The sequence below is a fragment of the Pelophylax lessonae genome (genome assembly GCF_965119305.1).
Source record: "Pelophylax lessonae genome assembly, chromosome: 3".
Taxonomy (NCBI): Eukaryota; Metazoa; Chordata; class Amphibia; order Anura; family Ranidae; genus Pelophylax; species Pelophylax lessonae.
Genome location: NC_138770.1, coordinates 283,518,674 through 283,545,904, shown reverse-complemented (window position 1 = coordinate 283,545,904; position 27,231 = coordinate 283,518,674). Strand labels below are relative to the sequence as shown.

General features: G+C 42.6%; 1 protein-coding gene across 1 annotated transcript; it reads left to right on the top strand.

The window, feature by feature from the left end:
• Positions 1 to 880: 880 nt before the first annotated feature.
• DCUN1D1 (defective in cullin neddylation 1 domain containing 1) lies at positions 881 to 22,437 on the top strand. The gene is made up of 7 exons (XM_082251889.1): positions 881 to 1,047; positions 8,079 to 8,295; positions 10,619 to 10,787; positions 12,179 to 12,309; positions 16,709 to 16,791; positions 20,551 to 20,647; positions 21,049 to 22,437. Exons 1-7 carry the CDS (start codon positions 928 to 930, stop codon positions 21,126 to 21,128), a joined length of 897 nt encoding a protein of 298 aa, XP_082108015.1. The 5' UTR covers positions 881 to 927; the 3' UTR covers positions 21,129 to 22,437.
• Positions 22,438 to 27,231: the final 4,794 nt, after the last annotated feature.

Here is a 27,231-nt window from a genome sequence, read left to right as displayed (position 1 = left end):
AAATAAATAAAAATTACATAAATCTTCCCCTTAGTTTGTACGAGAACTATGTAGCTGAATATATATGGTCTAAAATTATGAAAAAATTTGATTTTTTAATTTTTTGGGAATGTTTTAGAGCAGAAAGTAAAAAAATATAGTTTTTTTTTCCAGAATTGCCGCAAGTTTTTTGTTTATGGCGCAAAAAAATAAAAATTGCACAGGTGATCAAATACCACCAAAAGAAAGCTCTTATTTGTGGGGGGGGGGGGGGGGGGGGGGGAGGACATCAATAGTATTTGGGTACAGCATCGCAATGGTCAAAGTAACGCAGTGCCGAATTGCAAAAAAACGCCTGGTCAAGAGGGTAAATCTGTTGGGTTAATAACAATTAAAGTGGTTAATTACACAGGTTCTATGGCTGATTAAAGTGGAAATTAAACTGCCTTATATTAGCCTCAGAACCTGTGTAATGTATACATAAATCTTTATTACACAGGTTAGTCAGCATAACAGGGGTTCAGTGGTCAGTTTTAGTTAGGCTTTAGCTGGACTTCTACTTTATAAGATTTCCTTTTCTTGGAGAGATTCCCTCTCACTTCCTGTTGTGTCTCCAGGGCAGGAAGTAAGGAGAAATTTCCCCAATGAAACACATGACTGAGCTCAGGCTAGTTTTGGCAGTAAATACTTTATTAGACGTATTTTTAGCTGGAAGCAGTCTCCAAGTATTGCACAGTTGCAGTTTTCTAAAGGTGTGATTAGAAGGTGGAAATGTCTCAAGATCCTCTCAGGCAATATGGCCCTCCATAACACACAGTCACAAAATAAACGGTTGGGGGGGGCTGCTCCCGTCTGTATGTGTGGGTGAGGCCCCTCTCCTCCCCCTCAGTCCTAGCTGTGTGTCGGCCCCTGTGCTCCCAGTGTATCCCCGGGCCGGACCCGCCGTCTATGCCGGCCCTGCTCTCCCCCCTGCCCGCCGCAGGCCGCAGCATCATTGCGCATGAGCGAGATCGCCGAGAGTCCGTGAGAGCGCCACTCACACTCACCGGGAGGCCGAGCACCAACATGGTGAGTGAGAGAGAGAGAGGAGCGGGCCGGCCGCTCACTGACACAGTGCGGGGCTTACACCGGGGGCCTAGGGGGTGCCAGGCCTCGGCTAAGGAGGGGAGGTGACACGGGAAGGAGGCGCCTGTGGAAGGCGGCTAACCCGCAAATTTAGCTCGGGGTCTCGGGGCCTAGTCAGGGGAGGAGGGGGGTTAGCTGGCTGACTGTGGCTGGAAGTAGCGCCTGTGTAATGTCATGTGTATGAGCTGTGTACAGGGAAGGCTGCCTGCTAGATCTGTCACAGGGCTGGCCTTCTGGTGTCATGGCACAGGGAAGACTGGACAGTCCTATTCCCTACAATACATGGACCATTGCTAGGTCAGGAGAAGAGGAGTGCTGCCTGTACACTCTGAATTCATTGATCTGTACTGTATGAATGAGAGGTCCCTCATCAGAGACCGGGGACCCCTTCTTCAGAGCTCTGGTACTTGTGATTGGGGGGGGGGACTGATATAAACAGGTGGTTGAGCTGTGTTTTTACCAACCCCTTGAGCTGCAAAGGGAGTCGTACAGGGTTGTACACATTCCGCCACTAGGATGCTTTGCCTCATGGAATTGCCAAAATCCTCCCCTCCGTATTCAGCAGGCAGTACCGCCACAGAACACGACCCACACCATAACTGTCCTGGAAGTTGTAACATGTCACCCCCTCTCTCTGTCAGATACCTCTGAAAAGACGGCTCTTTGTGTTCTTTCTTTCTGTTTACACCAGGGATGGTCAACTTTCTTGATATGGGGGAGCCTCAAGTGTGACCCTCGACATCACTAAAGGGCCACATACATATTCAGAGAATTTTCAATGTCAAAGACAGCAGAGAAGCAAAAAAACAGAGACAGCAGAGACACAGCAGGATACTATGGGCAGAATACAAGAGACTGTGGACATATTACATGAGATGGTCCTAGACTTAGAGCAGACACTGTGATCCTAATAAAGGAGAAGAGAGAGTTCTAACTGAGGGCAGGACACAAGAGGCGGCCAGGGGCCCTAGACCCGATAGAAGAGGCGGCCAGGGGCCCTAGACCCGATAGAAGAGGCGGCCAGGGGCCCTAGACCCGATAGAAGAGGCGGCCAGGGGCCCTAGACCCGATAGAAGAGGCGGCCAGGGGCCCTAGACCCGATAGAAGAGACGTCCAGGGGCCTAGACCCGATAGAAGAGGCGTCCAGGGGCCCTAGACCCGATAGGAGAGGCGGCCAGGGACCCTAGACCCGATAGAAGAGGCGGCCAGGGGCCCTAGACCCGATAGAAGAGGCGGCCAGGGGCCCTAGACCCGATAGGAGAGGCGGCCAGGGGCCCTAGACCCGATAGGAGAGGCGGCCAGGGGCCCTAGACCCGATAGAAGAGGCGGCCAGGGGCCCTAGACCCGATAGAAGAGGCGGCCAGGGGCCCTAGACCCGATAGAAGAGGCGGCCAGGGGCCCTAGACCCGATAGAAGAGGCGGCCAGGGGCCTAGACCCGATAGAAGAGGCGGCCAGGGGCCCTAGACCCGATAGAAGAGGCGGCCAGGGGCCCTAGACCCGATAGAAGAGGCGGCCAGGGGCCCTAGATCCGATAGAAGAGGCGGCCAGGGGCCCTAGATCCGATAGAAGAGGCGGCCAGGGGCCCTAGATCCGATAGAAGAGGCGGCCAGGGGCCCTAGATCCGATAGAAGAGGCGGCCAGGGGCCCTAGATCCGATAGAAGAGGCGGCCAGGGGCCCTAGATCCGATAGAAGAGGCGGCCAGGGGCCCTAGATCCGATAGAAGAGGCGGCCAGGGGCCCTAGATCCGATAGAAGAGGCGGCCAGGGGCCCTAGATCCGATAGAAGAGGCGGCCAGGGGCCCTAGATCCGATAGGAGCGGCGACCCGATAGGAGAAGCGGCCAGGGGCCCTAGACCCGATAGGAGAGACGGCCAGGGGCCCTAGACCCGATAGGAGAGACGGCCAGGGGCTCTAGACCCGATAGGAGAGACGGCCAGGGGCCCTAGACCCGATAGGAGAGGCGGCCAGGGGCCCTAGACCCGATAGGAGAGGCGGCCAGGGGCCCTAGACCCGATAGGAGAGGCGGCCAGGGGCCCTAGATCCGATAGGAGAGGCGGCCAGGGGCCCTAGATCCGATAGGAGAGGCGGCCAGGGGCCCTAGATCCGATAGGAGAGGCGGCCAGGGGCCCTAGATCCGATAGGAGAGGCGGCCAGGGGCCCTAGATCCGATAGAAGAGGCGGCCAGGGGCCCTAGATCCGATAGGAGCGGCGACCCGATAGGAGAAGCGGCCAGGGGCCCTAGACCCGATAGGAGAGACGGCCAGGGGCCCTAGACCCGATAGGAGAGACGGCCAGGGGCTCTAGACCCGATAGGAGAGACGGCCAGGGGCCCTAGACCCGATAGGAGAGGCGGCCAGGGGCCCTAGACCCGATAGGAGAGGCGGCCAGGGGCCCTAGACCCGATAGGAGAGGCGGCCAGGGGCCCTAGACCCGATAGGAGAGGCGGCCAGGGGCCCTAGACCCGATAGGAGAGGCGGCCAGGGGCCCTAGACCCGATAGGAGAGGCGGCCAGGGGCCCTAGATCCGATAGGAGAGGCGGCCAGGGGCCCTAGATCCGATAGGTGAGGCGGCCAAGGGCCCTAGACCCGATAGGAGAGGCGGCCAGGGGCCCTAGACCCGATAGGAGAGGCGGCCAGGGGCCCTAGACCCGGTAGGAGAGGCGGCCAGGGGCCCTAGACCCGATGGGAGAGGCAGCCAGGGGCCCTAGAACAAGTTATAGAAGTTGTTGGAGACAGAAAACATGATTCAGGAGGTATCCATTGATTGCAGACAAGTTACATGAGACTGCTGGTAATCACTTCTAAGGGCAAGAGGGAAACACAGATTAGTGTCTTCAGCGGGTCCATGTGCCAAAGAGCCTCAGGTTGGGCACTAGCGGTGTACACTAAATGATGCATGCACCATGCAGTGTATATGGCGATAATAGAGCCAAGGGACGAAGTACATATGGGAGTTACAATATCAGTGGTTTTCCAATGGGCAGAGATGAACCAAAACCCATGAGAAGCGGCGGACGGAGCAGTGTCAGGGGCATTGACCTGTCATCGATGGAGAGCACGGTCCAGAAGTAAGTGAGCCATAATGTGCCAATATGTTGCTGTGATACCGGCACATTATGGCAAGACCTCCCACAGCAGCCAGGTCACCTTGTTCTGCTTTAATCCAAAGCCCAAACTGTTTTTTAATTTCAGCCACGGGTGTCCAAGGGTAAATGCGCATGCTGCAGTTAGGGACAGATTTCGGAGCCTGGACACACCTGTCTGCAGGTAACCACTGCATTTATGGATGCATAGGAGCAGTGATAGCTTCTCGCAGCCTGTCATTATTTTGTACAGGTTGAGCGTTCTGTGCTGTTTGCATACATTTCTCTTTCCAGCTGCAAAAATATGCTGATTCTTGTTGTTGGAATCCAGTGCATGCCCCTAATCACCCATGTGAAGGAGACCTTAAAGCCCAACCATGGGCAAAGCAATATCACTTTCCACCGCCTTCTAGTTTATCACTGAAATAAAATTGTGTAAATGCCTTATTTACTTACCTGGAGTCACGGTCATGTGACGTTCGTGTTCCGAGCCACCTCTGCTCTTTTGTTTGCATCCAGTGGGTCCTTCTGTTATCCACATCATCATGTCACATGGACTATTCGTGTTGGTGGAGTTGCAACTTCCAGCGGCGAGGGACCTATGGCATAGGCAGCGGCTACAGAAGTCTGCAAGGGGACAAGTCTCCAAGAAGATAATTGGCTGAAATAATCCAGTCCCTGGGGCAGGAAACAAGATTTCCAGAGCAAGGAATAGGTGAGTATTGAAGACTGCATCTGACTGTGCCAGGACAAGGTGATTGCTGAAACCACCACCCAGAAGAAAGGTAAGTCATTTACTACAGCTGCAAGAAAAAGTATGTGAACCCTTTGGAATGATATGGATTTCTGCACAAATTGGTCATAAAATGTGATCTGATCATCATCTAAGTCACAACAATAGACAATCACAGTCTGCTTAAACTAATAACACACAAAGAATGAAATGTTGCCATGTTTTTATTGAACACACCATGTAAACATTCACAGTGCAGGTGGAAAAAGTATGTGAACCCTTGGATTTAATAACTGGTTGAACCTCATTTGGCAGCAATAACTTCAACCAAACGTTTACTGTAGTTGCAGATCAGACGTGCACAGCGGTCAGGAGTAATTCTTGACCATTCCTCTTTACAGAACTGTTTCAGTTCAGCAATATTCTTGGGATGTCTGGTGTGAATCGCTTTCTTGAGGTCATGCCACAGCATCTTAATTGGGTTGAGGTCAGGACTCTGACTGGGCCACTTCAGAAGGCGTATTTTCTTCTGTTTAAGCCATTCTGTTGTTGATTTACTTCTATGCTTTGGGTCATTGTCCTGTTGCAACACCCATCTTCTGTTGAGCTTCAGCTGGTAGACAGATGGCCTTAAGTTCTCTTGCAAAATGTCTTGATAAACTTGGGAATTTTTCCTTCGATGATAGCAATCCGTCCAGGCCCTGACATGATGCCCCCCACCACCATACTTCACAGTTGGGGTGAGGTTTTGATGTTGGTGTGCTGTGCCTCTTTTTCGCCACACATAGTGTTGTGTGTTTCTTCCAAACAACTCAACTTTGGTTTTACCTGTCCACAGAATATTTTGCCAGTACTGCTGTGGAACATCCAGGTGCTCTTGTGCAAACTGTAAATGTTCAGCAATGTTTTGTTTGGACAGCAGTGGCTTACTCTGTGGTATCCTGCCATGAAATCCATTCTTGTTTAGTGTTTTACGTATTGTAGATTCGCTAACAGGGATGTTAGCATTTGCCAGTGACTTTTGTAAGTCTTTAGCTGACACTAGGATTCTTCTTCACCATATTGAGCAGTCTGCGCTGTGCTCTTGCAGTCATCTTTACAGGACGGCCACTCCTAGGGAGAGTAGCAGCAGTGCTGAACTTTCTCCATTTATAGACAATTTATCTTACCGTGGACTGATGAACAGGAAGGCTTTTGGAGATACTTTTATAACCCTTTCCAGCTTTATGCAAGTCAACAATTCTTAATCGTAGGTCTCCTGAGAGCTCTTTTGTGCGAGGCATCATTCACATCAGGCAATGCTTCTTGTGAAAAGCAAAACCAGAACTGGTGTGTGTTTTTTATAGGGCAGGGCAGCTGTAACCAACACCTCCAATCTCATCTCATTGATTGGACTCCAGTTGGCTGACATCTCACTCCAATTAGCTCTTGGAGATGTCATTAGTCTAGGGGTTCACATACTTTTTCCTCCTGCACTGTGAATGTTTACATGGTGTGTTCAATAAAAACATGGCAACATTTCATTCTTTGTGTGTTATTAGTTTAAGCAGACTGTGATTGTCTATTTTTGTGACTTAGATGATGATCAGATCACATTTTATGACCAATTTGTGCAGAAATCCATATCATTCCAAAGGGTTCGGGCTGAGATTCCTTTGCCACATCTGCTGCCATGTTTGAAAATGGTGCAGCTGTGCGGGGCTCCACCTGCACAGCTGCATCATTTATTCACAGCCATCAGTCAATGAGAAAACTACAAGTCCCATCTGCCAGCACAGCAGACGGCTTTTAGTTCTCAATGGACTGCGAGGGTGCTAATGAGCTCCCTCCTAGTCCGCTGACATGTCCTCCAACTTTCTAACTGAGAGCCTCTACAGAGGTATGGGCAAGAAAGCTGGAGGATATGTCTGCAGAAGCTGGACACTGCCCCTGCAAATCCACCGATCACAGGGGCAATGCTCTGTTAGCTGAGCTTAGCCTTTAGGATGTTATTTTTGCCTGGAGTTGGACTTTAGACAAGTGTTCCCATTGCTAGATTTCCCTTCTATTTCTGTTCTGGTGACAACTCAGAATTTTGGATTTTCCATTGTGACAATGATCACCAGGACAAATAGACAAATTGTTGCCTGTTGAGAGCCTGTTTATATCTTTGCAATGTGATATTGCACGTTGCATGCTTTGTGGTATGGGGCAACGCACGTGTATTGCAACATGTTGCATTGCTTCATAGGGTGTTGCAATACACATTTTGTGTTGCGTCTCATTTTCTGGAGGTTTTGGTGCACTGGCAGCCTGTTCATTTCAGTAGGTTTTTCCTAACATAACACATTAATCTATTGCCCAAGAGAGGCTTAATCTTGGGCAAATCATGTTGGAGTGTGTTTTCCGATAGGTAGAAGACCAAGCTGAATCCATTTTTTTACTAAGAGGAGCTCACTACATGCTAAGACAGTGTGTGGATGGGCGCCATTTTCGCCACAGACGATATAACAGAGGGAATTCTAAAGACAGTTATTTTACACAGTATAGCAGCAGCAAGGAATTGGCAGGGAGAAGATGGCTCACACACACAAGCTGACAGGGAGGGGGAGAGCTGCGGATGACGGAAGCACGTAAACTTACCACGGGCCAGCGCTCAGCAGCCATGATAAACCGTTGTCAGTTTACAGGTGGGAGGGCAGAACCAGGCAGGATTAGCCATGTATTCTAGGTAATACAGGGGGACAAATTACATAGCACAAGCACTGTGCTGTATACCATGCCTAAAGTTTAGGGGAACAGTATCAATGTTTTTTTTTTTGGGTTACAAACACTTTAAGAGAGTAAAGTTCCGCTTTAAAGCCAAATTCGCACCGCGTTTTACATCTGTTGATGTGCAATATAAAGTACACTTTTAAGCGCTTTCATGAATTTCAATGCAACGTGAATTTGCCTTAAAAGAGAAGTGTGAATGCAGCCTGAAAAAAAACGTTGTGATATATGAGATGTATATCATTATTGCTTGCCATTCTTTTAAATTGCTTTTTTGCGGGGGCCTCTGGGGAAGCTAAACTTCCAAAATAAAGTTGGTAGTGTTTTGGGTTTCACACGATGTTGAGGTAGTTGTGGAACTTCATGTGATGTAATTAGTATGTAATGGTCTTCCCTTCTTTTCACAGAACAAGTTGAAATCCTCGCAGAAAGATAAAGTTCGCCAGTTTATGATCTTCACACAATCTAGTGAAAAGACTGCAGTAAGTTGCCTGTCCCAGAATGACTGGAAGCTAGATGTTGCCACAGATAACTTTTTCCAAAATCCTGAACACTATATTCGAGAAAGTGTAAAAGGAGCTTTGGACAGAAAAAAATTAGAACAACTTTATAACAGATACAAAGGTAAGTACAGGCAAGTACAAGGAAAGAAAATCTACAGAATGTGATGTAGCAAATGTGAGAACAGAACTTTGTTATAAATCTCAGCTTCCAGCAAATGTATTTTCATTTTAGCAACAAATGTATTTTTAGGTAAATGGTTTCTGGTGAGAAGTACAGAATACTATATATCTGGCTTTCTGCAAGGATAGGAAATGTTCCTCTTCTAGATTCAGCCCTTGTTCATAGGGTCATTTATTTCTGTTTCAGAATTGGTTTTTACATTTGTTCATATTCCTCTTTTTATGTGGCCCAGACTTTTGTTATGGATAGTGCACATTTTTGATGCTACATAAGAAGGACCTTTTTAAAGAGACCCTGGCTTTAAAGAATAAGATAACCTTTTGTAACATGTTACAAATCCTCCTGCCCCCTGCTCCCCTTTATGACAGGCGACGGGGATCTTCTCCCCCCGCTCTCTGTCACAATCTGCAAAGAACATGGCTGTTTTCTATGAATAGAAAACTACAAGGTCCGGATGACTTTGCAGCTGTCGGCCTATAGTTCTCAATGAACTACCATGGCGCTGTGCTGGTTCATTGATGCTTCCTGTTAGTGTGTAACTGCTTGGCCATACAATGTACAGCCAGACAGCTTACACTCAAGAGTCTGCAAGAGCCCTGCATTGCACCCACAATCTGCTGGTGGTGAGTGTCATGTTTTCCAGGCTCCTAATAAACAAAAACAAAAAAAATAAATGCACAATTTTTTTTATACCTGCAAAATTCCAGTTTGGACTGGATTGCTGCTCTTGCAGGAACAAGATCTTTTTTTTGCCGCTTGTAAGATGATTGTGGATTAAGATGGGATTCAAGCACAGCTCCTGCATTCTGAGACTGAGCCACATAATTGAATGAGCTCATCTCCTATGAAATATGTTTATATGAGCAGCATGGGGCAACTAAGAAATGCACCTTGGTCTAGGTGGCTGCAGAAAGGGCGATAAGTGGGATAATGACTCCCTTTAACATGGCAGTTGTTCTTTGAATGATGCAATTTGGGTCAGCACATGGGGTTGCAAGTGTGCTGTGTATGTGCATTATTGGCCTTAATACCTTGAATGTGTACATGTTTACACACACTAATGTATTTTAGAACAGCTGACAATATAGGTTGCTTGAAACTTGTTTGTGTGTCTTTATACTTTATTGTAATGTTTACTAAAATCTGTAAAAACATCTCCCAAAATGTAAAATCTGATTAAACAAAAATCCTGCACCACCTTGTACCCTGACTAGTATGTGAAGTCAGGCAATCTATTATGTCTCATTCATACGGGTGCCGAGACCTGTATTTGGGTTGTGTGTTGATGTGGCTTGAGCAGCCATATAAGTGATAAGTGTATAAGGGCACAGTAGCTGCACAGACACAGCCGCTCGTTCCAGTGTGACAGGTGTGCCAGTGAGCAGCCCCAAACACACACTGCGTTCAGGGGCTCTCACCCATTTGCCTTTCGGTATGGGACAAGCAACTGTGTCTGTGCACTGTGCTCCCATACACTTATATGGGCTACCTGCATACAGCACCTGGAGGCTCAAGACTCATAAAAACACAAGGCTCAGCCACAGACTCGTGGTCTCAACACCCATGTGAATAGGCCTTAGGGGTACCTACAGAAGGCTGCCCTATAATCTGGCTTGGTCCATGTTCTAAAAATACAGCTGACTTCAGTGAGGGTTGAATGCGTGCTGCCACTGGGGCAGAGTATTCAGGTTCAGTGGGGATGGTGTCACTATTCTGGACCAATGCATTGATTTACTGTAGTTAGACATGTGTGCATACTGTTGGCTTTCACATACTGCTCCTCTCTTGGATAGAGAACACAGCTGTGTGACATACCCTAAGCCAGTAATGGCAAACCTTGACACCCCAGATGTTTTGGAACTACATTTCCCATGATGCTCATGCACTCTGCAGTGTACTTGAGCATCATGGGAAATGCAGTTCCAAAACATCTGGGGTGCCAAGGTTCGCCATCACTGCCCTAAGCACACACCAAAATGGGCATTGTGTTCAGTAATTCATAGCAGACGCTTTAGATCTTCTTTCTCTTGTGTGATTGCAGTACATCATCCAACCGATTGCTATGGTGCCTGCATGTTAAACTTCATCAGTGCTGCCATATTAAATATGTCATGCTTATGCTTTTTCTATCCTACTTAGCCGTTTTTCTGAGCATTGCATTAGAATCATCTGTACAGACAAGCTAAATACTTGACCCAATGCATTCTTTCTTCCGGCTGTCCCTTCTGATGTCTGAGCATGCTGATTTTTATTTCCTACGCAGACCCTCAGGATGAAAATAAAATTGGAATAGATGGCATCCAGCAGTTTTGTGATGATTTAGCGCTCGACCCGGCCAGTGTCAGTGTGCTAATTATTGCATGGAAATTCAGAGCAGCCACACAGTGCGAGTTTTCCAAGCAGGAATTTATGGATGGAATGATAGAATTAGGGTAAGTTGTTCACTTTTTTGTTTGAGTTCATGTTGGACCACCCTGGGCTACTAAAAAAAAAAAAAAAAAAAACAAAATGTCAAAAATAAGTATAATAAAATAAAAAAAAAAAAACACTTTGAAAAGGCCCCCTGCTCCCACATACACATGAATGAATATGAATATGAAAATGATGATTGCGCCTCACATATTGGCTATCTGGGAACCAAGGATATGTGAGATGCTTAGGCTTTATGGGAATGAAGTCTTGTGCTGGCTGGTGAGGGAGCTTGCCTATTCCATCCCCATGAGTAAGCTGGGCGGAGTAGAATTTGTGGTGGGCGTGGCCTGGCGGGGGTCCAGGCTGACACTGCCATCCACTATCATACAGCAGGCCTTGACTTGATGTGCGGCTCCCGGGACACCTAGTCATTCTCTACATATTAGCTATCAACACGCATGCCAGAGCGAGGCCAATCATTTTAGGGCCAGCATTTCACTGTTAAATCGAAATTGATGACTTGTAAAGGGTTTTAAAGTGTCGCCTATGGACAAATATGGGTACAGTAGTTTGTTGCTTTTGCAATTTTGAGGCTTGGTATATTTGGTTGATACACTAAAATTGAATTTCTGTTTTGTTGAAAATATAGATTTAATAAACAGTTGCGCAAATATCGAGTGTCATAAAAGAAATTGCAACTGCCACCATTTTTTACAGGGTCTCTGCTTTCAGAAAATCATTTTTTTTTTTTTTTTTTTTTAATGGCTCAGGCAGTGGAAGAGCCAAAGAATTTCCAGTGGCAAAGCTTATTTTGTTTCATTTTGGTTGAGGTATAAAAATGACTAAAGCCCATCGGGGAGATTTTCCTGCACTTCCTATGCTGTAGATGCAACAGGAAGTGAAATGGAATCTTTCCAAAGTGAGAGAAATGCCCACCTTGGTATTCCTGTTCTAGGAACAAATTGTACTTTCTCTTACTTTCAGTTTCAGTGACAGTGGTCAACAAAACAAAAAGCATCTATTCATGAAAAACTTCCTGGAGTGTTTGCCTGGAATTCAGCAGTAATATCACAATGCGTTGTTCTCTGTTAGCCTTCTGTGCGTTAATATAACATATATAAAAGTGTAATTACTTTAGTATTCTAATCTTAAAAATCTGTTTAGCTTGTACTGTGGTGTCTGTTACAAATGCAATTAATGTTGCTGCCATATTGCTAATGCAGACATTCATATGGAGTTAATTTTATCTGTAGCCATATCCTACCATATGCTAAATCCCACAACATGTTTTATTATTTGGAACTTTATGCTTGTGTCAATGAGGACATTTTGATCATATGGCTCTTCATAGGATATTTTAGGAATTGGATTAATGCATTTCTTGTTTTGTTTCTGTACGGATCTTTCTCAGATGTGACAGCATAGAAAAATTAAAAGCACAGCTACCGAAAATGGAACAAGAATTGAAAGAGCCAGGAAGGTTTAAGGATTTTTATCAGTTTACATTCAACTTTGCAAAAAATCCAGGCCAAAAAGGTCTAGGTATGTTGAAATGACAACTGCTATGATTAGAGACACAGTATACAAATACATTTTGGCACTACAATTTTTTTTTTTTTAAAGAGGACCCATTTTGAAATTAATGTTGAAAACTGATTAATGCCACAGACAGAGGTGAGATGCAAAGTGTATGTATTTTCCCATGTACAGGTATGTACATTTATAGTTCTAAATAGTAATTGTGTAATGCCGTGTTTTTTTTTTTTTTTTTGGCAAGTAAAAGCCTTGAGAGCTACTGCTTCAATTTGTGGCTACTATCTACTGCCTCCATTAAAGCGGTATTAATCCAAAAACCAAAATGTAATATGTTGCAGCTTACCAATCTAGATGTAGTGGCTGCATTGGGTTTTTTTTTTTTTTTTTTTTAGGCTCTCACCCCCCTCCCCCTCTCTTTTCACCTGGTGATCTGACCAGTAATACACTTCCTGTATTAGAAGGAAGGAGCGCAGGGCCACAGCAAGCAGCAGCAGCAAGCAGCAGCATTGCTAATCTAGGGGTAGGTTATTGTTAGATGTACAAGCAGATTGTGATAAAAAAACAAAGTTGAAGCCAAACTCCAGCTCACACTGCAGTTATACAGCAGTTTTGTTCCTTTTGATAAAAAAAGTTTTACACAAATAAAAGCTGATCATGGTAAGCATTGATCATGGTAAGCACCCCTGTCATTGGTAAATGGTTTGTCTCTGCATTTTTAACTGATGTGTTTGCATGAGAGCATGTTCTCTTGAAAACAACATGACTGGCTCATCAGATGAAAATAAGAGAGAGCCTAATAAAAAATCGAATGCATCCATTACATCTAAGAATCTGAAATATCATTGCTGGAGAAGTTTGTGGGTCACAGGAGTGCAGTTTTTTCTGCACTCCTGTGACCCATTTTCAGCAAACAGTGGGCTGAAGTCCCAGAGCCCGAGCCAGCACCTGGCTCAGCCAGGTGAGTATGATTTCTAAAAACAAAAACCCATACAATGTTTGTTTGCTTTTGGGTTTAATGCCGCTTTTGATGTTTTTGGCTTGAAATTGGCATAGTGTGACAACTTTTAAATGCTTGGTATTAAAAGATCTGTTCTAGAAGTTTTATGTAGAAGCTAGTGTACTTTTTTTTAATGTTTTTATTCCATGCAAATTAACCCCTGGCTCTGGCTGCATGCAAATATGCGGCCTATCAGCACCTGGTGCTTATATATAGCATATATAATTGCTACACATGTCAAATCGTCATTTAAAGTGATTGTAAAGTCTGTTTTTTTCCTATAAAAATAATAAACGTTATACTTATCTGCTCTGTTGCAGTGGATTTGCACAGAGCAGCCCTGATCCTCCTCTTCGCGGGTCCCTCCTTTGTGATCCTGGCCCCTCCCTCCTTTTCAGTGCCCCCATAGCAAGAAGCTTGCTATAGGGGCACCAGAGCCCAGTCATAGCTCCCTGTGTCCATTCAGATGCAGAGCCCCGACCCGTCCCCGCATCCTCTGTCTCCGGATTGGCTAGCTGACTGTGATTGACAGCAGCAGCAATCGTTGCTGTGTCTCAGCCAATCAGAAGGGAGAATCTAGAATGGCTTGAGACCTAAAAAGTTTTTAAAAGTTCATAAGGAGAAAAAAGAGAGTCCACCTGGGCTGCTAGTGTTAAGATTTTAACATTATTACAAGTTACCTTTTCAATTTGCAGTGCTGTAATGTTCTGTAAAATGCAATGCAATATGGCAACCCCAAGGCGTTCTGTACATAGAGGGTGAATAGAACACCCCCCAGATATGTCCTTTCCTGTTTGTGTGATTGGCCCACTGATTTTCCCAGAAGTCTGAACTAAGGTACAAGTTGGATTTTGGACATCCCCTGCAACAAAACATGTAATTTTTGGTGAGATACGTCTAAATGGATGCAGACACTGCGACTTTCCTCATTACAACCCTGCAAATGTAGCAGCTGATTGATAATTATAAAGATGCTCTAATTAGATTCACTTTCTACATTGACACAGAGAAACAAAAAGCTATTTCTTTAGAAGGTAGGAATCTGTAACAAAGTTTGTTAAAATCCCTGTAATGTACAAGGATCACCCAGAGGGAAATGTTTTTTTTTTTTTTCTGCAACAAAAGTGGAGTTACTCTTTAAGTTCAGTCGCTTAGCTGGATTGTAATAAAAATAAAATATTTTTTACAATCTACTACCCCCATTTCCAAAGAAGTTGGGACTGTGCAGAATCTGCATAAAAACAGAATGCAATGAGTTGCAATTCTCATAAACCCGTATTTTATTCATAATAGGAAACTTTAATTGTTTAAACTTAGAAAATGTAGGTAAATTTGAAATTGATGACAGCAACACGGCTCAAAAAAATTGGGACAGGGCAACAAAGATAGTAAAGTAAGTGGTATTAGCAAGGAAGAACTAAAAGAACATTTTGCAGCTAATTCATTTGACAACAGGTCAGTAACACAATTTGGTATAAAAAGAGCATCTTAGAGAGTCAGTGTCTCAGAAGTAAGGATAGGCAGAGGTTCACCAATCAGTGAAAAGCTGTGTCTCAAAATTGTCGAACATTTTCTGAATAATGTTCCTCAATGTAAAACTGCAAAGACTTTAAATATATCATCATCTACAGTACATAGAATCATCAAAAGACCCTGAGAATCTGTAGAAATCTCTGTGCACAGGGACAAGGGCAAAACATAATATTTGATAATATTGGCAGCCCGTGATCTTCAGGCTCTTTAGACGGCACTGCAATAAAAACGGGATTCTGTGATGGGCATCACTGCATGAGCTCAGGAATACTTCCAGAAATCACTTTGTGAGCACATGCTATCCAGAAATGCAAGTTAAAGCTCTATCATGGAAAGTAGAATCCATATCTGAACATGATCTAAAAATGCCAACGTCTTCTCTGGGACAAAGCTAATTTAAAATGGTCTGTTGCAAACTGGAAAACTGTTCTGTGTTCAGACAAGTCTTAATTTTAAAATTTCTTGCAACCGTAGGTACCCCATCCTCTGGACTAAAGAGGAGAGGGACCTTCCAGTTTATCAGTGCTCAGTTCAAAACCCAAATTCTGATGGTATGGGGGTGCATTAGTGTGTATGCAATATGAAGCTTGCACATCTGGAAAGGAATCATCAATACTGAAAGATATATCCAGGTTTTAGAGCAGGATATGTTACCATCCAATAGATGTCTTTTTCAGTGAAGAGCTTGCATGTTTCAGTAAGGACAATACTAAACCTCACCCTGCAACTATAATGACAAAATGGCTTCTTAGTAGAAGAGTCCAAGTGCTTAACAAGTATGTAAAACCAGCATTTAAAGTTCCTGCGGTACCTGTACTTGTATGAAAAAATATCCTGTACTCTTTGTATTGCTTCATTTGTGTGAAATCCCTGTCGTTCCTGGCAGTCCCTTTCCTATTAAAAACGAACTACCCTAAGCAGGAAAACGCACCATAGTCAGTTTTGTAGCCATGTCAATGATGAGACAACCCCTCTTCTCCCCCACGCACAGCCTTTCACTGGGAAGTTTAATGTGCTGATGTTTCTCTCTCTCTCCCCCCCCCCCCCCCTCCCTGCACAGATTTTTGCTGGGAAGTTTAATGTGCTGATGTTCCCCACACCCAGTTGTGCAGTAGGAAATGTGATCACATAAAGAAGTATTTATAATGTTTTGTATATGTATATACAAATGTTTTGCCTTTCATTTCTGTTTTAAACAGAATTAGTTGTTTTACAAGCTGAGGGTTTACAGTCACCTTTAGCTGGTCTATCAGAAAAATATGACAAAGAGGAGCCAGGACTGTGGAGCAGTTAGGCCTCATACACATGGGCAGAACAAATGGCCCTACTAGAGGCATCTGCCATTTGTTTTTTAATGCCCCTGAAAGCAACTCCAGGTTATCTAATGTATATGCATTTTCATACGCCCATGAGGCCTTAGAATCCTGTATCGAGGAAGAATGGGACAACATTCCTCTCTCAAAACTCCAGTAACTGGTCTCAGTTTCCAGACGTTTACACAGAGTGTTAAAAGAAGGAATGCTACACTGTGGTGAACTCTTTTAAGACGTGTTGCTGCCATCAATTTCAAACTGACCTTATTGTTTCTTAAAATGATACATTTTCTCAGTTTAAGCCTTTGATATGTTTTCTATTTTATATTGAGAATAAAATATGGGTGTATAAGATTTGCAAATCATTTTATTCTTTTTCTATTCTTTACAGCGTCCCAACTTTTTTTTGAATTTGGGTTGTAATACCTTTGGAGCATATTCTAAACTAAGAGGAATATAGTTGCGTACACTTGTGAAGTTACTGATAGGTCCACTGTAACCTTTTGCATATCAAAATAAATGTTCTGTGAAATGACTTAAACTCTCAACTGTCACTTTTCAGACTTAGAGATGGCCATTGCCTACTGGAATTTAGTACTAAATGGACGATTCAAATTCCTAGACTTATGGAACAAGTTTTTATTGGTAAGATTGCTTCCCCCCCCCCCCCCCCCCACTTTTTAACAAATTTAAATTAATTGCTACAATGTCAGTAACTGCTTTTACATTATTTGGCAGCTACAGTCTGAGGCCACCTCTTTATGTTAAACAGGAGGTAGTCATGTGCAGTGCAACATTTTCAGACTTATTTAGTAAGATGAGAAGCAGTTTGCAGAAACCCAGAGTAACCAGTCAGAAGTTATCTTTCATTGGTTCAGTAAACAAGAGCTTAGTTACCACATTCAGCTCTTTGTACTACCTTACTGAATTCAGATACTTTTATTTCCCTCAAGACTGTCTTATAGGTAAATGGAATGTGTTTAACCAGTTCTGGCCCAGAAGGATTTGCCCCCTTAATGACCAGGACATTTTTTTGCGATTCGGCACTGTGTTACTTTAACGGAAAATTGTGCAGTCGTGCAACACTGTCCTGAAATAAAACTGATGTCCTTTTTTTCCCACAAATAGAGCTTTCTTTTGGTGGTATTTGATCACCTCTTCCATTTTTATTTTTTGCGCTATAAGCAAAAAAAAAAAACAACAATTCTGGAAAAAAAAAAACATTTCACATTCTACTATACATGATTCCCACAAAAAAATATATAAAAAACACAATTTTTCATCCTTTTAGGCCAGATTGTATTCTGATACATCTTATTGTTAAAAAACAATCGCAATAAGCGTATTTTGTTTGGTTTGCACAAAAGTTATCGCGTCTACAAACTAGGGGAAAGAGTTGACATTTTTATTTAATTTTTTACTAGTAATGGTGGCGATCTGCGATTTTTAGCGGGATTTCGACACTGCGGAGGACAGATCAGACCCCTAACTGACATTTTTTACACATTTGGGGGGGGACCAGTGACATTACTACATTAATCAGCGCTAAAAATATGCACTGTTACTGTAATAATGACATTGGCAGGGAAGGGGTTAAACTAGGGGTGATCAAAGGGTTAAGTGTGAGCCTAGGGCAGTGTTTACTAACTGTATGGGGGATGAGCTTGTGAAATGACCATAGAGACCTGTGATCCTATATAGAAGGATCACAGGTGCTCTTTGATAATTTTAGAGAGAACAACTGTCAGCTGTGTTTACAACAGCTGACTGTCCTCTCTCAGCAGGGAGTGATCGCTGGAGCCCGGTGGCAATCGCAGTCGCCGGTCCCCTGATTGGGCATCTCCGCTGCCTAGTGGGGGCGGGAGCGCGCCGGCCCCCCAGCACCACGCGCGACCCATGTAGGGCTAAATTTTGTGCAGCCGATATAAAAGCAAAGGGTAGTGCGCTATTCAGATGTGTGACGAAGCTAAAATAATAATATGTAAAACCAAGAAGTGTAATAGAAAAAACAATATGATAAACCTTCAAAATAAATAACAAGCAAGTAAAAATCAAATGCTTAAATATAATTCACAAATATTTTAAAAAATCTTCCCAATTGCAGTGAATTTCTAAACGTGCAAAACAATCCCAAAAAGTGCAAAAAATGAAAGCTCAGAGATAAAAAATATATATAATATTGAAAGTCCAAAAAGTAAAGTTCAAGAAAAAAGTCTATGAAAAATTCATCCGCTCATCGATTGGATAATCTGGTGCTCTCACCTCTAACAATTAGAGTCAATGCTTGAGACAAACTGTGATAAAATTCCTCTCTGTGGGGAGACTTCTCCTCTCAGCGTATTTTCCCCAGATATATAAATAAAAAGCATATAGTGTAATATTGTCAAGAAAAGTAAATTATCTTTAAGATAAGTGACATAGAAGGTTCATCAATCAGTGCAGTGCATATGAACCAACATGCTGTGACGTGCAATTATGCAAGTGAAGTGATATCAGGTGAAAAAAACCAATAACACCTCTGTAAACAAAAAAAAAAAAAAAAAAAAAAACACTGTGCAGTGTCCCACAGAACAAAAACAAAAAAATGGGTGAATTATCTTTCACCAAAGTGTGTGGCTAAATTGCGCGCTCACCTTCAGTATAAAAAGACAAAGCCTTTAAGTATTCTATGATATCTCCTTGGACTGTCTTCATATAGCAATCAGCTCAATGTATATAAGGAAGAAGAAAGGTCCAAATTAAAGTATCAATCAAAGACTTTATTTCCTTAAAAACACTTCTCACTTACATCAAGGTAAGGGATAACCTTCTGGTGCATTGTTCCCCTGACAAGTCAGTAGGTAAATTGCAGTTCAAGTTTCCAATAACAGCCAGTACTCTCACCACGGCTACTACTCACAAGATGCACGTGTCTGAGGATGTCGTGTCTGTGACGTAATGCGTAGGAGGAGCTAGTGACGTGAAGCATTCCTACCCGCAGTCTGTCATCACCCACAAGCTGTCTCTCCAGGGAGGCGACAGATCAGAAGCGTCGGCTGCATCTTGTGAGTAGTAGCGTGGTGAGAGTACTGGCTGTTATTGGAAACTTGAACTGCAATTTACCTACTGACTTGTCAGGGGAACAATGCACCAGAAGGTTATCCCTTACCTTGATGTAAGTGAGAAGTGTTTTTAAGGAAATAAAGTCTTTGATTGATACTTTAATTTGGACCTTTCTTCTTCCTTATATACATTGAGCTGATTGCTATATGAAGACAGTCCAAGGAGATATCATAGAATACTTAAAGGCTTTGTCTTTTTATACTGAAGGTGAGCGCGCAATTTAGCCACACACTTTGGTGAAAGATAATTCACCCATTTTTTTGTTTTTGTTTTGTGGGACACTGCACAGTGTTTTTTTTTTTTTTTGTTTACAGAGGTGTTATTGGTTTTTTTCACCTGATATCACTTCACTTGCATAATTGCACGTCACAGCATGTTGGTTCATATGCACTGCACTGATTGATGAACCTTCTATGTCACTTATCTTAAAGATAATTTACTTTTCTTGACAATATTACACTATATGCTTTTTATTTATATATCTGGGGAAAATACGCTGAGAGGAGAAGTCTCCCCACAGAGAGGAATTTTATCACAGTTTGTCTCAAGCATTGACTCTAATTGTTAGAGGTGAGAGCACCAGATTATCCAATCGATGAGTGGAAGAACTTTTCAGACTTTTTTTTTTCTTGAACTTTCCTTTTTGGACTTTCAATATTGTGTGTGTGTGTGTGTGTGTGTGTATGTATATGTATGTGTGTGTATATATATATATATATGTTTTGTTTATCTCTGAACTTTCATTTTTCAATTTGTCTTTTTGCACTTTTTGGCATTGTCTTGCATGTTTAGAAATTCACTGCAATTGGGAAGATTTTTTTTTTTATAGATATGTGCTTTATATTTATTCAGCATTTGATTTTTACTTGTTATTTATTTATATATTTTGAAGGTTTATCATATTGTTTTTTCTATTACACTTCTTGGTTTATCATATTATCATTTTAGCTTCATCACACATCTGAATAGCGCACTACCCTTTGCTTTTATATATCTTTTTGCAAGCTCTTGAGTACTTGTGTTGATGAGTGTTGCAGTTCATTTATAGGTGTGGATAGTAGCCATCCCAGCAGCGCACCTGTTCTCACACTTTATTATTCGCGCAGCCGAGCCAGCCTGCTGCAGTAAAACTGCGGCGGGCGGTTGGCAAGTGGTTAAGCTAATTTTATCAGGCTGAATGTATGTTGCAGGGGCAAAGAGTAGCAGTCTGGTGAACCTCACTTAGAATATGAAATTTGTGTGGTATGTGTTACGAAACTGTCCTGAACTATTTTTTTCCTAATGTCTGTTTTCTACCTGCAGGAACACCATAAACGATCAATACCGAAGGACACATGGAACCTTCTACTAGATTTCAGCACAATGATAGCAGATGATATGTCAAACTACGATGAAGAAGGTATGGATAACTGTGTGCCTGTAAGAAATAATAAAGTACTCTCCACTTTAGCATTGCCATCCAAAGCAGCCTGAAGCCCTCAAATAGTGACAATGCAAATAGCGACTTTTTGATGGCATTTGCATAGCAGTAGTCACCCCGTTACACAATGCCTGGAACTGCTAATAGGTTTTTTCAGGCATTAAAAACCTGACAGAGTTAGCAGTTCCAGGCCTTGTACCCCATTGCTGACCGCACAGGCAGAGTAAGTTGCAGGTTTATAACAACTGGTTTGGTGAAAGACTTTGAACACCAAAAGAGGAATATAATTATGAGCAATGGACTCAATTTACTTTTTGTATCTAAATGTTTACACCTTCTTCTTATCATCTGACTGCTTTTTTTTTTTTTTTGTTCTACAGGAGCATGGCCAGTTCTCATTGATGACTTTGTGGAATTTGCACGTCCTCAAATTGCAGGGACAAAAAGTACAACAGTGTAGCACTAAGGAACCTTATAGAATGTACATAGCCTGTACAAATTAACACAACAGATAATTACACAGTCAGTTTCTTCTGGCTGGACTGATTTGAAGATCAACCCTAGCAGCATCTCCGGAGGGTTGAAAGAGACATTTGGAGACATCTTATAAGACCGTATTCTATTTCATTCTCTTGGTGGTTTGGGCCTGTTTACTAGTCCTGGAGCGCAATTTCCACTTCATGTTCTCAAATCATGGATTTCATCACATATCTGTGGAACATCCTAGTTTACCCTGTCATCCGTTTTTAGATTGATCCTGTGGCTATTTACTTGCTTTATGCAAATGCCACATTCATCTGCTAACTTCATCATAGCCCCGGTGCTGCCTCTTTGTTTGCTAGTTCCAGAGACTGTGCAGGTAGCACCTCATCAAATAATGTGCTGTTGGTCTCCTATAAAGAGACAAAGAAAGCAATGTTCATCACCATCATCATCCTCATCTGTTTTGGATCTCACCGTACATGGCGGGCAATGCTCCGTTGTCGATACCAAAGCAAGTGTTTTGCTGGAATTGTAGAGGACGTAAAAAACTATCAAACTCTTATGATTCATCCCCAACCCCACCAGTGTTGTGAAAGTTTAAACATCATGTATGTTTTGAATCCTCTGCTGAAGATGGAAGCAAGCTGCACCTGTTTCTTGCTGTTGTTAAACAAGTCAGAGGCCCATTGCTGGTCTGTGTTGGAGCCTCTGAGGATGGTTGCTTTCTATCTGTATGTTCAGCATTTGTTTGTATGTGACTGTAAACTTGTTCATTTTAATGCCGGTACTTTTCCAGGAAGGATAAATCTGACATATCAGTCTGTGTGTCATCTTGCTATTGTCCTCTCATGACGTGTAAAACACTTCTTTGTCACCCTGTATCAACATGCAGATGCCCTTTTTTTATTTACAAAACTCATGACCCAATTGAATATTTGCAAACATTGAAGGTGAATTCCTATTTAGTATAATCCTGCACATGTAAAGTACATATCTGCATCCGTGTATAAAAATAAGATGAACCAGTAGAAGTCAAAAAATACCAAATTAAGTTTGCCTAAAATATCAAGTAGCATAACATGTCCTACTGTCAACTTGGTATGAATTCTGATTAGTTCTTTTAATAATTGCACCCCTCCACGGTTCTGTACATCTGCAGTTCCACCCAGTGGAGTTTTTTTTGTTGTTGTTTTTTTTTTTTTTTTTAAGAGCTGGAGGTATCAGAAAAATAAGATTGGATATTGCATTTTCTTTGTGACATGCAAAATAACATTTAATTTATCTAACTCCCTGTGTTTTTGTTGTTGATCATCCTGTTTCATATGTGTTAAAAATCTAAATTGTTTAGTCTTCTAAAATGATGTATGGAAAAAAGAACTCAAAATACAGTGCATCTGGAAAGTATTTACAGTGCTTCACTTTTTCCACATTTTGTGATGTTAAGTCTTACAAAATAGGATACAATTTAATTATTTTCCTCAAAATTTTACAACCAATCCCCCATAATGACAACCTGAAATAATTTAGTTTAAAATGTTTGAAAACTTATTAGAGATCAAAAAATCACATGTACATAAGTAATCAGTTTTGACACTAAAAATTTAGCTCAGGTGCATCCTGTTTCCACTGATCATCCTTGAGATGTTTCTACAACTTGACTGGAGTCCACCCCTGGTAAATTCAGTTGACTGGACATGATTTGAAAAGGCATACATCTGTTCATATAAGGTACCACAGTTTACAGTGCATATCAGAGCACAAGCCAAGAAGTCCAAGGAATTGTTTGTAGACCTCCGAGACAGGATTGTATCATGGTACAGATCTAGGGAAGGGTACAGAAAAATTTCTGCCGCATCGAAGGTGCACAGTGGCCTCCATCATCCGTAAATGGAAGAAGTTTGGAACCACCAGGACTCTTCCTAGAGTGGGCCACCCAGGCAAACTGAGTGATCGGGGGAGAAGGGCCTTAGTCAGGAAGGTGACCAAGAAACCGATGGTCATTGACAGAGCTCCAGTATTCCTCTGTGGAGAGAAGAGAACCTTCCAGAAGGATAACCATCTCTGCAGAACTCCATCAATCAGGTCTGTATGGTAGAGTGGCCAAACGAAAGCCACTCCTCAGTCGAAGCCACATGACAGCGCATCTGGAGTTTTCCAAAAGGCACCTGAAGTACTCTTGGACCATAAGAAACAAAATTTTCTGGTCTGATGAAACTAAGATTGAACTCTTTGGCCTGAATGGCAAGCGTCATGTCTGCAGGAAACCAGGCACCGCTCATCACCTGGCCAATACCATCCCGACAGTGAAGCATGTGGGTGGCAGAATCATGCTGTGGGGATGTCTTTCAGTGGCAGGAACTGAGAGACTAGTCAGGATCGAGGGAAAGATGAATGCAGCAATATACAGACACATACTTGATGAAAACCTGCTCCAGAGCTCTCTGGACCTCAGACTGGGGCGAATGTTTATCTTCCAACAGGACAACGACCCTAAACACACATCCAAGATAACAAAGAAGTGGCTACAGGACAACTCTGTGAATGTCCTTGAGTGGCCCAGCCAGGGCCCAGACTTGAACCCTATTAAACATCTCTGGAGAGATCTGAAAATGGCTGTGCACCGACGCTCTACATCAAACTTGATGGAGCTTGAGAGGTCCTGCAAAGAAGAATGGGAGAAACTGCCCAAAAATAGGTGTGCCAAGATTGTACCATCATACTCAAAAAGACTTGAGGCTGTAATTGGTGCCAAAGGTGGTTCAACGAATTTTGCAAAGATTTCAAACAATATTATTTCACGTTGTCATGAATTTTGTAGAAAAAAATAAATTTAATCCATTGTGGAATACGTCTGTAACCCAACAAAACGGGGAAATGGTGAGTGAAGCGCTGTGAATACTTTCCGGATGCACTGTATCATAGCAGTGGGGATTCAGAATACAGCTCTTGAACCTTTTTCACCAGGATGTAGGTGTGGTAGTTGGGTTTTTTATTTATTTTTTTAAATCTTGTCACACACTACAATCTGACTGTATAATCTCCTTTATATTGGCCATCAACTATGTAGTTCACAGGCCTTCCTGATTTTAGTTTAGGTATACCAAAACGATGTTCTATGAGGGCGTTCCTAAAGTTGATTGCCTGGTCAGACTGTAACATGTACGGTGAGCTTAAAGTGTTACTAAACCCAGTACCTGCATTCACTATATCTGGTCTCCCACAGTACACAGAACATGGAAATGCAATTATGTAAGTAAATATAAACTGCTAAATACCTTTTCTCATCAGCAGTATATAGCTGTAACTTCTATCAGTGTCCAGCTGAGCACTAGTTAAAACTTTTAGAAAAATCCTGACTATCCTATGAGGCTGCATGACCCCTAACTTTCTGTCTGGTCAGTGCTGTTTGGCTCTGCACCGATCACACGCTCCCTCACAAAAAAAACATGACAAAACAAAAAAAAACCTTCTAGTACTACTAGTAATCTTCTGTACTACCAGGAGCTGGATTGGGGACTGTGAAAGAAGGGGAGGATCAGAGAAGACAGGATCAAACAGTCTTTTTACAGAATGTGCATGAATAACCTCTTAGGTTCCACAATGGGTATAACAAGCATGCTTTACTGCATATACAGACTGATTTTACTGTTGTGGGTTTAGTAACACTTTAAGGAAGATGAATTAAGACCAAAGGTTTAATCTCCCACTTGGTCCGTTCCTTGCCAGGGTCACAGACATTGGTAGTCTCCATCCCTAGCAGTATTGTGGCAGACCAAGCCTGACTTTTAAGCTGAGCTACCCTTTTTGCTGACCAAAATGTGTTCTCACTATTTTCTGTGGTAAAAGCGCTCATTTTTCAACCATTTATTGCTGCAAAATAATTTGCCATTCTCAGGGAGCCCCTGCAAAAAAAACGAAATCTCAGGGCTCATTGGGAGAATTCTCCTTACGTTGATGGTCAGTTAGAATAATGCACTCCCTACAGACACATAAATAGATAACTGTGTCATCTTGCTGACACTGCCAAATGTCGCTGACAGTCACCATCCGGTGGGATGTCCGTCACTGTTAAGAGCCCTTGTTGAGAATAGCTGCACTAGAAGGTTCTGGACATGTACTGTATATATAGTATTATCCTTCTCCTTAAGGTTTTTGATGAGTAGCACAGCTAATAAGCCATGCGGGTTGAAGGAAATATGTGTGGACTAGGCAAAACATGAGGTTCTGTCCCATAGCATCCAAAAAATGTCTTGGGTGAAGTTGCTCTTTAAAATTCATTGTTGTTTTAATGCAAATTCTATGGTTGATTTTCATCTCATGCTACTGAATAATGTAACCTCTTGTTGTCCTTTACCTTATTTCAACACATTACAGTAGGGTAAGGTAAAAAACAAAGTGTTTCAAAGGCATCAGACTGCCACATATTAAGGTGTTGATTAATATTGATTTCAAGCGCTGGTTGCATACCACATTATAGACCTATACGGGGCTTTAATGGGTCTTGTAACTAGTAAGCAAAACTACCTTCCAGTAAACAGCATGGAAGTTAATGTTTTTTTTTAAAACATATTTAATGCATGCTGACACCCTTTTTAGTGTGTACATTTTACTAAACACTTGCCGGAAATACCTGCTACATAACATACACTATATTGTGAAACGTATTGGGACTTTACACGTACATGAACTTTAATGGCATCCCAGTCTTAGTCCGTAGGGTTCAATATGGAGTTGGCCCACCCTTTGCAGCTATAATAGCTTCAACTCTTCTGGGAAGACTGTCCCCAAGGTTTAGGAGTGTGTCTATGGGAATGTTTGACCATTCTTCCAGAAGTGCATTTGTGAGAGCTCACAGTCTCCGCTCAAATTCACTCCAAAGGTGTTCTTGCGGGCTGAGGTCAGGACTCTGTGCAGGCCAGTCAGGTTCCTCCCACCATAACTCACTCATCCATGTCTTTATAAATTTCATGCTCCCAAGTTTGTGGGAACAGTTTGGGGATGGCCTCTTCCTGTTCTAACATGACTGCACACCAGTGCACTAAGCAAGGTCCATAAAGACATGGATGAGCGAGTTTGGGGTAGAGGAACTTGACTGGCCTACACAGAGTCCTGACCTCAAACCGAAAGAACACCTTTGGGGTGAATTTGTGCGGAGACTGTGTGAGCCAGGCCTTATTTCCAACATCAGTGCCTGACCTCACAAATGCACTTCTGGGAGAATAGTAAAACATTGCCATAGACACACTCCTAAACCTTGTGAACAGCCTTCCCAGAAGAGTTGAAGCGGTTATAGCTGCAAAGGGTGGGCAAACTCAATATCGAACCTTACAGACTATACAATTGTCTTTATATTTTTTCCTTTAGATTTGCCAAAACCATATAATTTGAGGTCAAATCTAAACACTTTCAATTTGTATGCAATCTGGCAGGCCCTTGCACTACATAATTGAAGGGAAATCTAACAACAAAAGTTGTATAGTGTGTATCCAGCTTTAGACTGCGATGTCATTAAAGATCATGTGCATGTAAAGGCAGACGTCCCAATACGTTTGACAATATAGTGTATTAGGAGATGCATGGAAGGAATATCTCATCTACTGGTTGCTATAAAGCCTTTTTTGCAAACTGGATGCAGCCTGGTCCCTGGACCATCTCTTGTAGATTTGGACTACAAGGAGACGTGTAACTAGCACAGTGCTGGTTGGTGTGCTGAAGCATGCAACGCCTGCTTCCAATAATCATATCACTGAGCAGCTCCTACTGTTCTCCCAAATTGTACTCTTCCTGCCTTACAAATGCTGACAGCAATGGGTGAGTTAGAACTATAATGCTGCTAATACAAGGGTGCTTTTTTTTTTTTTTAAATTCATTGTCCCATTTTGCACATGTATTTTGGACTGTTTCATTTTCATTTAAAAGCTTTGTGTTTTACTAACCACCTCAATACTGGCATACTCCATCTCTTTCTTTCAGGACAATTTTTTAGTTTTCAGTGCAGTGATTAAGGAAAATTACTTGGTTGTGCAGTAGAGTACCCAGATGAATGTTATATCATTTTTTTTTTTTTTTTAAGACAGGTA

Bases quoted from the DNA above. Each gene is read 5' to 3' on its own strand.
- DCUN1D1 (XM_082251889.1), top strand. From the start codon at position 928: ATGCCGGCCCTGCTCTCCCCCCTGCCCGCCGCAGGCCGCAGCATCATT. The intron at 8,296-10,618 runs GTAAGTACAGGC...TTTCCTACGCAG, and splicing joins ACTTTATAACAGATACAAAG to ACCCTCAGGATGAAAATAAA. The intron at 16,792-20,550 runs GTAAGATTGCTT...TTCTACCTGCAG, and splicing joins TATGGAACAAGTTTTTATTG to GAACACCATAAACGATCAAT.